This window comes from Melanerpes formicivorus, unplaced genomic scaffold (genome assembly GCF_026170545.1).
Source record: "Melanerpes formicivorus ecotype bairdi unplaced genomic scaffold, bMelFor1.0.p_v2 SCAF_1, whole genome shotgun sequence".
Classification (NCBI taxonomy): Eukaryota; Metazoa; Chordata; class Aves; order Piciformes; family Picidae; genus Melanerpes; species Melanerpes formicivorus.
In genome coordinates, this window is record NW_027142353.1 from 60,760,427 (window position 1) to 60,773,436 (window position 13,010).

Consider the following 13,010-nt stretch of genomic DNA (forward strand, 5'->3'; position numbering starts at 1 on the left):
CTGTTAGAAAAATCTCTGAAATCCTATACAATGTAAATGGGATTATGTAAAAAAGATACAGGCCTTACTATGAAGTGGGCCAGTGAGTGAATTTGGAGATTGAACATGGCAATTCTCAGATTGTACAAGATTTATCATGGAGTATCTAGGGGAAGGACCAGAAGTGGGAAAAGGTGGATGGGGGTTTAACAAGAATAGGAAAACAGAGCTGCATGTAAAATCATAGACCTGTTGAATTTGGAGGAGAGCTTTGAGATCATCAAGTACAGCTGCTCACCTAGAGTTCATAGTCCCACCACTACTGCAAAGCCACTAGCACTAAATCATGTCCCTAAGCACCATGTGCACACAGCTTCTAAATATTTCCAGGGATGGCAACTCCATCGCTTCCCTGGGCAGCCTGTTCCAATGCCTGATAATCCCTTCTGTGAAATAATTTTCCCCAACATCCAACTAATGTCCCCTGGCAGAACTTGAGGCTATTTCCTCATCACAGTATCACAGCATCACAGTATAACTAAGGTTGGAAGAGACCGTGAGGATCATTGAGTCCAACCTATCAACACAGACCTCATAACTAGACCATGGCACCAAGTGCCACGTCCAATCTCCTCTTGAACACCTCCAGGGACGGTGACTCCACCACCTCCCTGAGCAGCACATTCCAATGACGAACAACTCACTCGGTGAAGAACTTTCTCCTCACCTCGAGTCTAAACCTCCCCTGGCACAGTTTGAGACTGTGTCACCTGTCATCCTGTCACTTGTTACACCTGAGAAGCAACTGATCCCCACCTGGCTACAACCTCCTTCCAGGGAGCTGTAGAGAGTGATGAAGTCTCTCCTCAGCATCACCAAACTAAACAACCCCAAGTCACTATCATTCCATGTAAGATTTGTGTTCAAAGCCCTTCACCAGCTTAGTTGTCCTTCTCTGGACACACTCCAGCACTTCAATGTCCTTGTAGTGAGGGACCAAAAAATGAATGCAGTATTGAAGGTGTGGCCTGACCAATGCAGAGTAGAGGGGGACAATTACATCCCTTAAACCTGCTGGCAAGATCTTTTCTTTTACTGGGGCAAGATCTTCAGCAGGACATTATTAATCACCACTTGGTCAGAGGTTCTGAGTAAGGCAGAAGAGAAAGCTCAGCTATGCTTGAAAGATCATTCTCAAAAGAAACTTATACATCCCTGGACCTCCCTTGCCTTTTTAACCCAGAAGCCTCAGTTTTCAGTGTATGCTGTAAGTCTTTCAGCAGCTGTCTGACCAAACAGCCATTCAAAGAAAGAAATGTTTTCATAGTACCTTAAAAGCAGCTCAGTCCAAAAGAATAAAGCTAATATTTATATTTTAAATATGAGGTCTTGGAATAAGAGGGAGGCATTTCTTAGAAGAAGTGAAATCAAGCTATTTAGGTTTTGTGGAAACAAAATGTATATCCCAATTTGTTGACTTGAAACAGTTTTTTTCCATGTTGATATTGACTTGACATTTGCCTAAGCTGCTGTTTTGCCTCTTATCAGTTGTAGATTTGGGTGTCTTCTCTCTCTTTCTCTACTCCTGGTATCCATAGCATGAGAAGACATTTACCTAGGCACTAGGATGGATTTAAATTCTATTATATACTGATGAATACTATTGCTGAGCTATAATCCTGTATGACAGGAAAAGGAAAACACAGAACATAATGAAGATGTCACCATGAGGAAACTGGGAGTATAAGGACCAAGAACTAGAAATGATGAAAAGATCTATGGTGATTCATAAGCTTCATATCTTAATGTTCAGAGCAAATCAGTCACTGTAGGCAGGCAAGTTGAAACAGTATCACAGTATCACTAAGGTTGGAAGAGCCCTCAAAGATCATCGAGTCCAAGCTGTCACCACAGACCTCAAGACTAGACCATGGCACCAAGTGCCACATCCAGTCCCCTCTTGAACATCACCAGGGATGGTGACTCCACCACCTCCCTGGGCAGCCCATTCCAATGATGAATGACTCTCTCACCTCAAGCCTAAACTTCCCCTGGCACAGCTTGAGACTGTGTCCTCTTGTTCTGGTGCTGGCTGCCTGGAAGAAGAGACCAGCCCCTTCCTGGCTACAACCACCTTTCAGGTAGTTGTAAAGGGCAATGAGGTCACCCCTGAGCCTCCTCTTCTCCAGGCCAAACAATCCCAGCTCCCTCAGCCTCTCCTCATAGGGCTTGTGCTGAAGGCCTCTCACCAGCCTTGTTGCCCTTCTCTGGACACGTTCAAGTGTCAACACAACATTGTAAAGTTCAGTGTCAGCACTGTTAATTGAAAGTGTTCAGAACTCTTCATCTTGGAAGAATGTTCAATGTATGGAATTTTTTGTTTTAATTTAAAGCAAAAGCTAACATCCAACTACCAGAACTTCCACTTGGGAAGAAATCACATATTTCCATCAGTTCTATCACCACAACAGAATACACAACAAAACATGGCTCTATTGCATTTTGCACATACTGATTTGTTCACACTTTTACTGAGGGAATTCAGATCTGAGAAATGCAACACCTGTTGTTTTTCTGTCTGTTGTGTAATGCTCTCAGAACATCTTTACACTTATATAAATCCTGCTATAATTATTCCACCATCTGGCCTATATTTTGGGTTCCTTCCTATACCCACTAAATGTTCACAACAAAGCAGTTGCTTTCATTATTTTGAGCAGTGGCAGCAAACATCTTGACAAGGCAGCCTTTAACTGATAAGCATCCTTAGTAGATACAGTCTTTCAGTACAGCTTGGATATTTCAGTGTCTCCTGTTTCCCCCCTTGAAAAATACCTAAAGCAAACCTGTCTCAAAGGGTGAAGGTAGAGGTCAGTGTCTTACAACGAATGAAACAGAGGGAAGTATGAGTAACTATCAAACCCCCATGATTGTAGAGTTGGTCATCTAAAACTAAACCCATCAAAAATATGGCCTTTATTGAATTAGAAATCTGAAGATAATTTTCAGACTTATGAGAACATCTTTATTAAAGCCTTTATTGAATTTCTGAATGCTGCAATCTACAATTAACTAATGATAAATTACATATATAAAATCAATAATGAAAAGTCACAAGCAAGAGAAAGTTAATTAAAAAATTATGAAGGCTAATAAAAATCTCAGTGTAATATGCATGAACATTAACTGGAATCACATTTAGGGAAAAAGAGGATTCAACTGAAATGAGTAATTAGGAACAATTAACATGTTCCTAGTAAAATATATACAAAACCAAACCCATCTACTTGTATTCCAGGTATGCTCTAACTAGAAGCTTGGGAAGCAAAATGGGCTGATAATGTATTATTAAGAACTGTTTCAAACACAACTGTATTACAGATTTGATATTAAAAATAGGCTAATAAATAAATAAATAATGAGTATCTGATCATCTGTCACTGCTTTCAAATGTCACCAACAAAACATTAACACAATTTGCTGCTCATGGGTACAGTTAAATGTCTACTGTCAAGCTCTGCTTTAATAACCTTTCCCTCTCCTACAGTAAATAAGTGCTTCAAATTGTCAATGATTTCTTCATAATAACCTTCACAAAAGTGAGTCATCCAAATGTACAATTGTGTGAGAAGTCTGAACAATGAGAAAGGAAGATTACTCTCAGGGTAATTCAATGCAGCACCTTTATCAAAAGTTGACTGAAAGAATATATGGAAGTAAAAACTTATATGCTTGGTTGAAAATAATCTATTACTGTTAACACTAATTTCTCCCTGTTACACTCTGTCACATTGTCTCCACTTTGCATGGCAGGGAAACTACACACAGAATCTTGAACTCTTAAGCTCAGGCTTCCATTTAAAAAAAGCATGTAAATGAGAAAATCACATGCAGTTTTGTCACAACCAAATAAACGGAGCAGTCACAAGATCCAAGGTACTCTTGAAGACTGCAAACACTACTGACTCAGCCACAAATGATGCTTTCCAAAATAATAGTTAATACAACCATCAAAAGATAGAAGGGACTAAGTTCAGCTCTAGCTATAAGAGCAACTAATATCTGAATGTGCATTCTCACTTGTTGCAGCACACATTTAATACTAATACTAATACTACTACTACTAATAATAATAATGATAATGATAATAGTAAACCAAACCAGGTTGGAAGAGACCTTCAAGATCATCATGTCCAACTCATCAACCAATCCAACCCATCTAAACAACTAAACCATGGCACCAAGCACCCCATCAAGTCTCCTCCTGAACATCTCCAATGATGGTGACTCCACCACCTCCTTGGACAGCCCATTCCAATGGGCAATCACTCTCTCTGTATAGAACTTCTTCCTAACATCAAACCTAAACCTCCCCTGGTGCAGCCTGAGACTGTGTCCTCTTGTTCTGGTACTGGCTGCCTGGGAGAAGAGACCAACACCTGCCTGTCTACAATCTTCCTTCAGGTAGTTGTAGAGAGCAATAAGATCACCCCTGAGTCTCTTCCGCTCCAGGCTAAGCAACCCCAGCTCCCTCAGTCTCTCTTCATAGGACTTGTGTTCCAAACTCCTTACCAACTTCGTTGTCCTTCTCTGGACTTGTTCCAGCAAGTCAACATCCTTCCTAAACTGAGGGGCCCAGAACTGGACACAGTACTCGAGGTGTGGCCTATCCAGTACAGTGTACAGGGGCAGAATGAACTCCCTACTCCTGCTGGCCACATTGTTCTTGATGCAAGCCAGGATGCCATTGGCCCTCTTGGATGCTGGGCACACTGCAGGCTCATGTTCAGCCTACACTTTATTGCTTACCATTTTAGCCTTTTTTGTGAAGGAAAGTGTAACACACAAAAAATGTTAGCCAAAAGAAATGGTTTGTATAACAAGAATCTTATTAACACTTCAGAAACACACACTTGATCCTTTATTTAGAAGAAGCAATGCCTACAAATGATGTGCCACTCAAAACTTCCTTATGAATCCAACAGTCAGCACTAATGGTCAAAGAAATCTTCTTCACATCCCACTGGACAAGACTATGTTAATCAAGGTCAAAATGATCAGCTTTCTATTTATTGCCTGGAAGCATGAGAAGATCTGTCTCTCCTAAAAGAATCTTCCCTCTCTGGAAGGTTCTTGCAGTTTCTACTCTATGTGTCCAAAATTATGAAATCTGTTTCTTGACATGCTAATTAATTTAGATAAATTATTTTTGCCTATTAACTTTAATAAACCTCTTCTGTCAATCAAAGTACAGGTAGTACCTTAACTAAAAATCATTTCTTTGCTGTCAAGACTATAGATTGAAAGAGTCATTATCAGCTTCTGCACCTTCTGTTAAACCCCTTGAGAACTAGAGAATGCAGATGTTTTCTTTTATCTTGCTTCAAAGGCTGTGGACTTACACATTAGCTCTACTAGAATTGCTTCACTATCTCTTCATACATATGCTATATATGTATACATACTAGGATACATACTAGTACATACTAGATACATACTAGATACATACCACATATTAGATTAAAGAGTGTCTTGATTTAGATGTAAGTTTCTCAGAAAGACTAATGACTAAAAATCTCAGCTGTAAATCTATTGTGAAATAACTAACAACATTATCGTGTTTAAAGTTAACGGCTCCAAATTGCTTGGTCTGCTGTCTTCACATTTCTCATCCATCTCTACATTTTTAGATGCCTTTTAACAGACTGAAAACTCTTTTGGACTTGAATTTGGAAAGGCCCACTGTAGTGCAATCCACATAACATATTGTATCACTCAACACCAGCATACTGAGGTAAAATGACTCTTTAAAATTACCTGTATAGCAAGTGCTCGAGCTACAAGACTTCTAAGGTATTGTAAAGGATCCTCTGGACCTTCCCATTTGCTCTGCCATGTGATGGGACACTGAAATAAAAATATATTTACTGGAAGTATCTGTTTCAAAACCATCATCATTACATTTTAAGATAGCAGTTTGAATGAAATTAAATAATCCAGAGATCAAATATATCTACAAAGGAAAAGGGCAATAAAGTAGCATAATGATCAAAGCATACAACCACTAACACACATTCCTGTCACATTCCTGATGAGTCTTTATATGGCTCACTGAGATACAGTGCTGATGGAGATGTTACAAGAACCTCTGCTATTCAATAGGAAATATGAGTAGGTTCTAAAAACATTTCAAAAAGGTCTGCAATGACTCTTTCTAACCAGTGGACACAGTCGCAAGCTGCACCAGGGGAAGTTTAGGCTCAAGGTGAGGAGAAAGTTCTTCACAGAGAGAGTTGTTAGCCATTGGAATGGGCTGCCCAGGGAGGTGGTGGAGTCACTGTCCCTGGAGGTTTTCAAGAGGGGACTGGACGTGGCACTTGGTGCCATGGTTTAGTAGTCCTGAAGTGTTGGGTGACAGGTTGGACTTGATGATCTTTGAGGGCCTTTTCCAAGCTTATTGATTCTATGATTCTATGAAAGCCACAATGCTCTGTTTCAGCTGTGGCCACATGTTCCCACAACTTTGCTGCTGCCTCCTCAGACTGCAACAGTTGTGTGGCTCTGCGGTGAAGTGAATATATTACAATTCCACTGCATGATTATATTCTCATCATCTTAAAGTGGTTGTAAAATATCCTGCAAGACTTCCCTTTACAAATTATTCATTGACTTTAAAAAGAAAGATTTAGAAGATCTTCTTTGATTTCCTTCTTATAAAATAAGGATAAAAACATTAACTGTATCTACACCACAGGAATCTGCAAACCATGCTGAAACTGACTCTGCAAGTTTGCCATTACCTGCAGAACACTGCATAATAATGACGATGCTGAGCAGAACAAACAGCTTATAATGTTCAGCATTTACAGTTGCATTTTCAAGGAAGTTCAGAATCTAATAGCATAGATGCTGAAATTGTTTTCACAATCTGATCACAGAAGCTTGATACAAAAAAGTATCTGTCAAAGTAAATACTCCATGTGTACCTTTCATACTGGATGAGGCACTTGGTGCCATAGTTTAGTTGATTAGGTGGTGTTGGGTGATAGGTTGGACTTGATGATCTCAAAGGTCTTTTCCAAACTGGTTAATTCTATTCCATTCTATTCTATTCTATTCTATTCTATTCTATTCTATTCTATTCTATTCTATTCTATTCCATTCCATTCCATTCCATTCATTCCTTTCCACTCCACTCCATTCCACTCCACTCCACTCCACTCCATTCCACTCATAGATAAACCCAGAAAATACCTGGATCTGGGGACACTAATTAATAATTAACTGAATAAACTAGAACATACACAAGACAATTAGTAAAGCACAGCTAAATGCATGCTTTTTTGCATAATGATGATGTTTAAAGATTTGAAACTATTATCCTTGGCATTTTTGCAGACACTTTTGCTAGACACGCACTTACAGGCAGCTCACCAATCTATCATTTAGAAGGCATTCACCTAATGTTGCTAATACATCACTCTAAATTACTTTAAGCTTAAGGTAATAGCTTAGCTAATTGTTACTATGGAAGCATATTTCAAATGTACACTAATATATCAATTTTGCATAAATAAGACACATTAGTGAAACCCATAAAAGTCACACATCAACTGAGTTTCATATTTCTGTTGTTATTCCATCAGCTACTTCAAGTGTTACAAACTTCAAAGAAGTACAATCATAGAATCATAGTATCAGTCAGGGTTGGAAGGGACCACAAGGATCATCTAGTTCCAACCCCCCTGCCATGGGCAGGGACACCCCACACTACATCAGGCTGGACAGAGCCTCAGCCAGCCTGGGCTTACACACCTCCAGGGACAGGGCCTCAACCACCTCCCTGGATAACCCATTCCAGGGCTTCACCACTCTCATGGTGAAGAACTTCCTCCTCACATCCAGCCTGAATCTCCCCACCTCCAGCTTCATTCCATTCCCCCTAGTCCTATCACTCCCTGAGATCCTGAGAAGTCCCTCCCCAGCCTTCTTGTAGGCTCCCTTCAGATACTGGAAGGCCACAATTAAGGTCACCTCAGAGCCTTCTCTTCTGCAGACTGAACAGCCCCATCTCTTTCAGTCTGTCCTCATAGGAGAGGTGCTCCAGCCCTCTGATCATCCTTGTGGCCCTTCTCTGGACATGTTCCAACACCTCCATATCCCTCTTGTAATAGGGGCTCCAGAATTGGATGCAGTACTCCAGGTGGGGTCAATCTTGGTCAATCTTGGTGATTTTATAATTTTCAAAGAATCCTTTGTCACATAACATTTGTCCTCATTAAAGTCAACAAGAACAGTGTATAGAATATACATGAAACAAATCACTTTTAAGATGAAAAATACAGTGCGGCTTAGCTGCCATGCCTAGAGCATGGCATTAGCAACTCTCTGGAGGGCTGCTGAAGATTGTGGTTACAATCCAATAAAGTGATTTGTGTCAAGGTAAGTGGGTAGGCAAGCAGAAGGACTGCCACAAACACTTTCTTCAATATATTAGGAAGCACTGAACTGATGTTTGTGAGAGATAAAAATGCATAGAATCTTTAAGTACATTTTTGTGACAGTGATAAGCCTCATTGCTCCTGTTCCTTCCAATTTGAGAGTGTTGCTTAAGCACATGAGCCATACACTTGCTCAGTAACAAGAAATATAACTATGAATAATAAAAAATGGCCACTGTGTGTATCATTTGCATTCACTATGACTTATATTTAGCACCTATTTCTACAGCATAGTCAAAACGTGTTCAAAAAGGCAATGAGATTGCTAACATGAAAATGTTAATTTATTCTAATTGTACTACAATTTTGCTAACAAATGCTGTCTTGTGAGTCTGAAGAGACAAAGAATTTAATTATTGTTTTAATTAGAAATTTGATAGATCAATAAATGCATAACAATCTCTTTAACAATACTTGTTCCTCGCATGAAGATAAACAAGCTGTTAATAGGAATTATGATTCATTCTAGGGCCAATCTCAACGCCTGTGCATTAGCACCAACACAATTTCTCAGTTGCTGGAGGTGAAACAAAACCACAGACTTGCATGTCAATATTTGACTATCTTTGGATCCCAATTATCTTGCTGTTAATGACAGGCCATATAAAGTTGCAGTCATTAATTGTACCAGTTTATAAACAGAGCTACTGCAATGCCAGAAAGCATGGAGGAAGTATGTGTACAGGTTTTGATTTCTTTTCCTATGTATCAGGAATATAAGGTGAGATGATAGGTTGATATGATAGGCACAGCTTGACTGCTGTGATATGGCAATCATCCATACTGAATATATGCAGAAAGTGAACTTTGATTAAAATTGCAGTAAAGCTTAGCTTTCAAGAAACTGTAAAAACAAAGAAAAGGGAAAGATTTACATATTCTATTGGCTATATTTGACTCATCTAGCATGAAATTAAAATAGTAAACCACAACTTCTGATCTTACCAGATTTGTCATTAACAGAAAGCCTGATAAGATTATAATACACTTAGAAGCTTCTGCAAGTTCTTGAAGCAACATTTTTTTCTGGGGTTTCGTTCCAGAAGAAAACTTATTTCTGCTTTAGAGTCACTATCAATAAATGAACTCCATGTGAACTCCATTTTAGAGGCTCTATCAATAGAAGAACTTAGAGCGAATGGTGACATGAATACGTGCATCAGAAATTTGATCAGTTTCCTTATTCTTTGTCATTGCTTGTAATGTAAATTCACAACAAAATTACCTTCTGATTTAGCAGAGCGCTTGCTAGTCTTTGGACTTCAGAACTTAGCAAGGAGGTACCTCTGATGACTTTACTCAAAGAAGCAAGTGACTGGTGGATGCTCTGCACAAGGCGAATGGCATTGAATTGCTCCAGCATAATGAATGATAAGATTGGAGAGCCTTGTTGCTCCACAGGAGGAGATACTTTCTGATGAATCAGGTTAGAACTCTAAAAGAAAAAAATCACACATGGTATAGAGTTAATAAACTCAGGGAAACTATTATGTTATACAATACATTATTGGTTTAATGCATAGCACTTTTTAACTCTTAAATAATTTAGATACACCCCCCTCACCTTGTTCTGAAACAGGACTAGAACTAGTACTTTCAATATTGTCCATGACACGTTTGACAGAGGTGCTACTCTTCTAAGACAGCTCTGGCTACTCAATTACTTCATAATGACTAAAATTTCTGCAAAAAAATTCACTTATCTGGATTATTGCTCTTAGTATTTGTGTTAAACTTTCAGTATAAAAACAGCAGCGCACTGAGCAGGACTGGGTGCTATAAACCACCCTGATTTGGCAAGACACGCAGTGCTATAGGCTGGGGTCAGAGTGGCTGGAGAGCAACCAGGCAGAAAGGGACCTGGGGGTACTGGTTGAGATTAGGCTGAACATGAGCCAGCAGGGTATCCAGGTGGCCAAGAAGGCCAATGGCATTCTAGCATGCATCAGGAATAGTGTGGCCAGCAGGAACAGTGAAGTCATTGTGCCCCTGTCCTCACCACTGGTTAGGCCACACCTTCAGTACTGTGTCCAGTTCTGGGCCCCTCAGTTTAGGAAAGATGTTGATGTTGACTTACTGAATGTGTCCAGAGTAGGGCAATGAGGCTGGGGAGGGGTTTGGAGCACAAGCTCTATTAGGAGAGGCTGAGGGAGCTGGGGTTGCTTCACCTGGAGAAGAGGAGGCTAAGGGCATACCTTGCTGTCTAAAACTACCTGAAGGGAGGTTGTAGCCAAGTGGGGGTTGGTATCTTCTCCCAGGCAACCAGCACCAGAACAAGAGGACACAGTCTCAAGCTGCACCAGGGGAGATTTAGGCTGGATGTAAGGAAGAAGTTCTTCCCAGAAAGAGAGATTGGCCTTTGGAATGGGCTGCCCAGGGAGGTGGTGGAGTCACCATCACTGGAAGTGTTTAGGATGGGGGGCTTGGTGCCATGGTTTAGTTGATTAGATGGTGTTGGATGATAGGTGGGACTCGATCTCACAGGTCTTTTCCAATCTGGTTAATTCTATTCTATTCTATTCTATTCTATTCTATTCTATTCTATTCTATTCTATTCTATTCTATTCTATTCTATTCCATTCCATTCCATTCCATTCTATTCTATTCTATTCTATTCCATTCCATCCCATCCTGTTCCATTCCATCCCATTCCATTCTGTAATTTCCACTTTTTCACTTTTTACAAATCCAGTATTCGTTATAAAGATGCTTTCAAATAGCAATAATCAAAATGTATGTCTTCAAATGAAGAGTGAATAATAATAATAATAATAATAACAATCATCATCATCATCATCATCATCATCATCATCATCCAGGTTGGAAGAGACCTTCAAGATCATCATGTCCAACCCAAGCTATTACAGATTAAAATGTCAAGACATTCTGTATTAGTTCACCACAAATAAATGATACAAAATAAATAATGTATGTAAATCCTGAGTAACTCTGACTCAGATGTACTGCTGCTCTCATGCTGGTATTTTTATGACTTACTTCCACTCCACTCCAGCCACTGAAAATCCAAATTTATTCAATAATTTCAAGAGATGGTGTAATCTTGCAAATCTAAATTCACATGCAGCTTATTACAGAAATACATTTTAACATGTGTTCTGAAATTGCCAACCTGACATGTGACAAAACGCTGCACTGAATTCCAGTTACAGGATTTAAACCTTCATTGGAAAAGCCTACAAGGTGTACGTGTGAAGAAAGAAAAGCCTAGCCTTTGGGATGGAAATGTTCTGCTCTTTCAGTTTCTAGTGATTTGTTACAGGTAAAATTAAATGTTACTGTCTCTGAAGTATCTCTTCTCAAAATAACAAGTGGTTTTCACTTTTTTTTTCAGAATAAATACACCTCTGAATGGTCACATGGCATCGTGCTTTCCAGAACACACAGACTATCTGCATCCATGACCACTCTCAGGTACTGTAAATTTGTCAGAACTTTCATGTGTTTCTCATTTTAAGCTCATACTGCTCTCAGCTACCAAGCAAAAACACGAGAAAAAGCTAAGTGCAAGAGCAATACAGTAACTTTGGTTTATGACTGACAGAAAAAATGAAGGATTAGGTCTTCCTTCTCACATTGTTAAAATGGCACACAACAAAGTTATTTACCGTTCAAAGGGGAAGAAGCAGATTTGCAAATGTTGCATTTTGTGTTTTGACTTTCCATGCATCCTGAAATAATAGTATCAGTTTCACTGCTGTTTTTCTGAGCTCATAGGTTGTTAAGTAAATTTAAAATGTAGTGGGAAACCAGCACAAACTTGTTGGAAATTTAGAATAGAATAGAATTAACCAGGTTAGAAAAGACCTTGGAGATCATCAAGTCCAACCTATCACCAAACACCACCTAATCAACTAAACCATGAGACCAAGCACACCATCCAGTTCCCCCCCAAACACCTCCAGTGACAGTGACTCCACCACCTCCCTGGGCAGCCCACTCCAATGGCCAATCTCTGTTTCCAGGAACAATTTCTTCCTAACATGCAGCCTAAACCTCCCCTGGCACAGCTTGAGACTGTGTCCTCTTGTTCTGGTGCTGGTTGCCTGGGAGAAGAGACCAATCCCCACCTGGCTACAACCACCCTTCAGGTAGTTGTAGACAGCAATAAGGTCTCCCCTGAGCCTCCTTTTCTCCAGGCTAAACAATCCCAGCTCCATCAGCCTCTCCTCATGGGGCTTGTGCTCCAAAATCCTCCCCAGCTTTGTTGCCCTTCTCTGGACACATTCCAGCAACTCAACATCTTTCCTAAACTGAGGGGCCCAGAACTGGACACATGACTCAAGGTGTGGCCTAACCAGTGCTGAGTACAGGGGCACAATGACTTCCCTGCTGCTGCTGGCCACACTATTCCTGATACAGGCCAGGATGCCATTGGCCTTCTTGGCCACCTGGGCACCCTGCTGGCTCATGTTAGGCTATTATCAAACAGTACTCCCAGGTCCCTTTCTGCCTGGCTGCCCTCCAGCCACTCTGACCCCAGCCTGTAGCACTTCATGGGGTTGTTGTGGC

General features: G+C 40.2%; 1 protein-coding gene across 1 annotated transcript in view; it reads right to left on the reverse strand.

Moving 5' to 3' along the window:
• Positions 1 to 13,010, reverse strand: part of DYNC2H1 (dynein cytoplasmic 2 heavy chain 1) — a 157,162-nt gene that overhangs the window by 22,827 nt on the left and 121,325 nt on the right. The window contains exons 65-66 of the mRNA XM_068148259.1: positions 9,706 to 9,915; positions 5,797 to 5,886 (exon numbers count right to left, since the gene is read on the reverse strand). Coding sequence (XP_068004360.1) covers positions 5,797 to 5,886; positions 9,706 to 9,915 — 300 coding nt within the window. The remainder of the gene's footprint in view (positions 1 to 5,796; positions 5,887 to 9,705; positions 9,916 to 13,010) is intronic.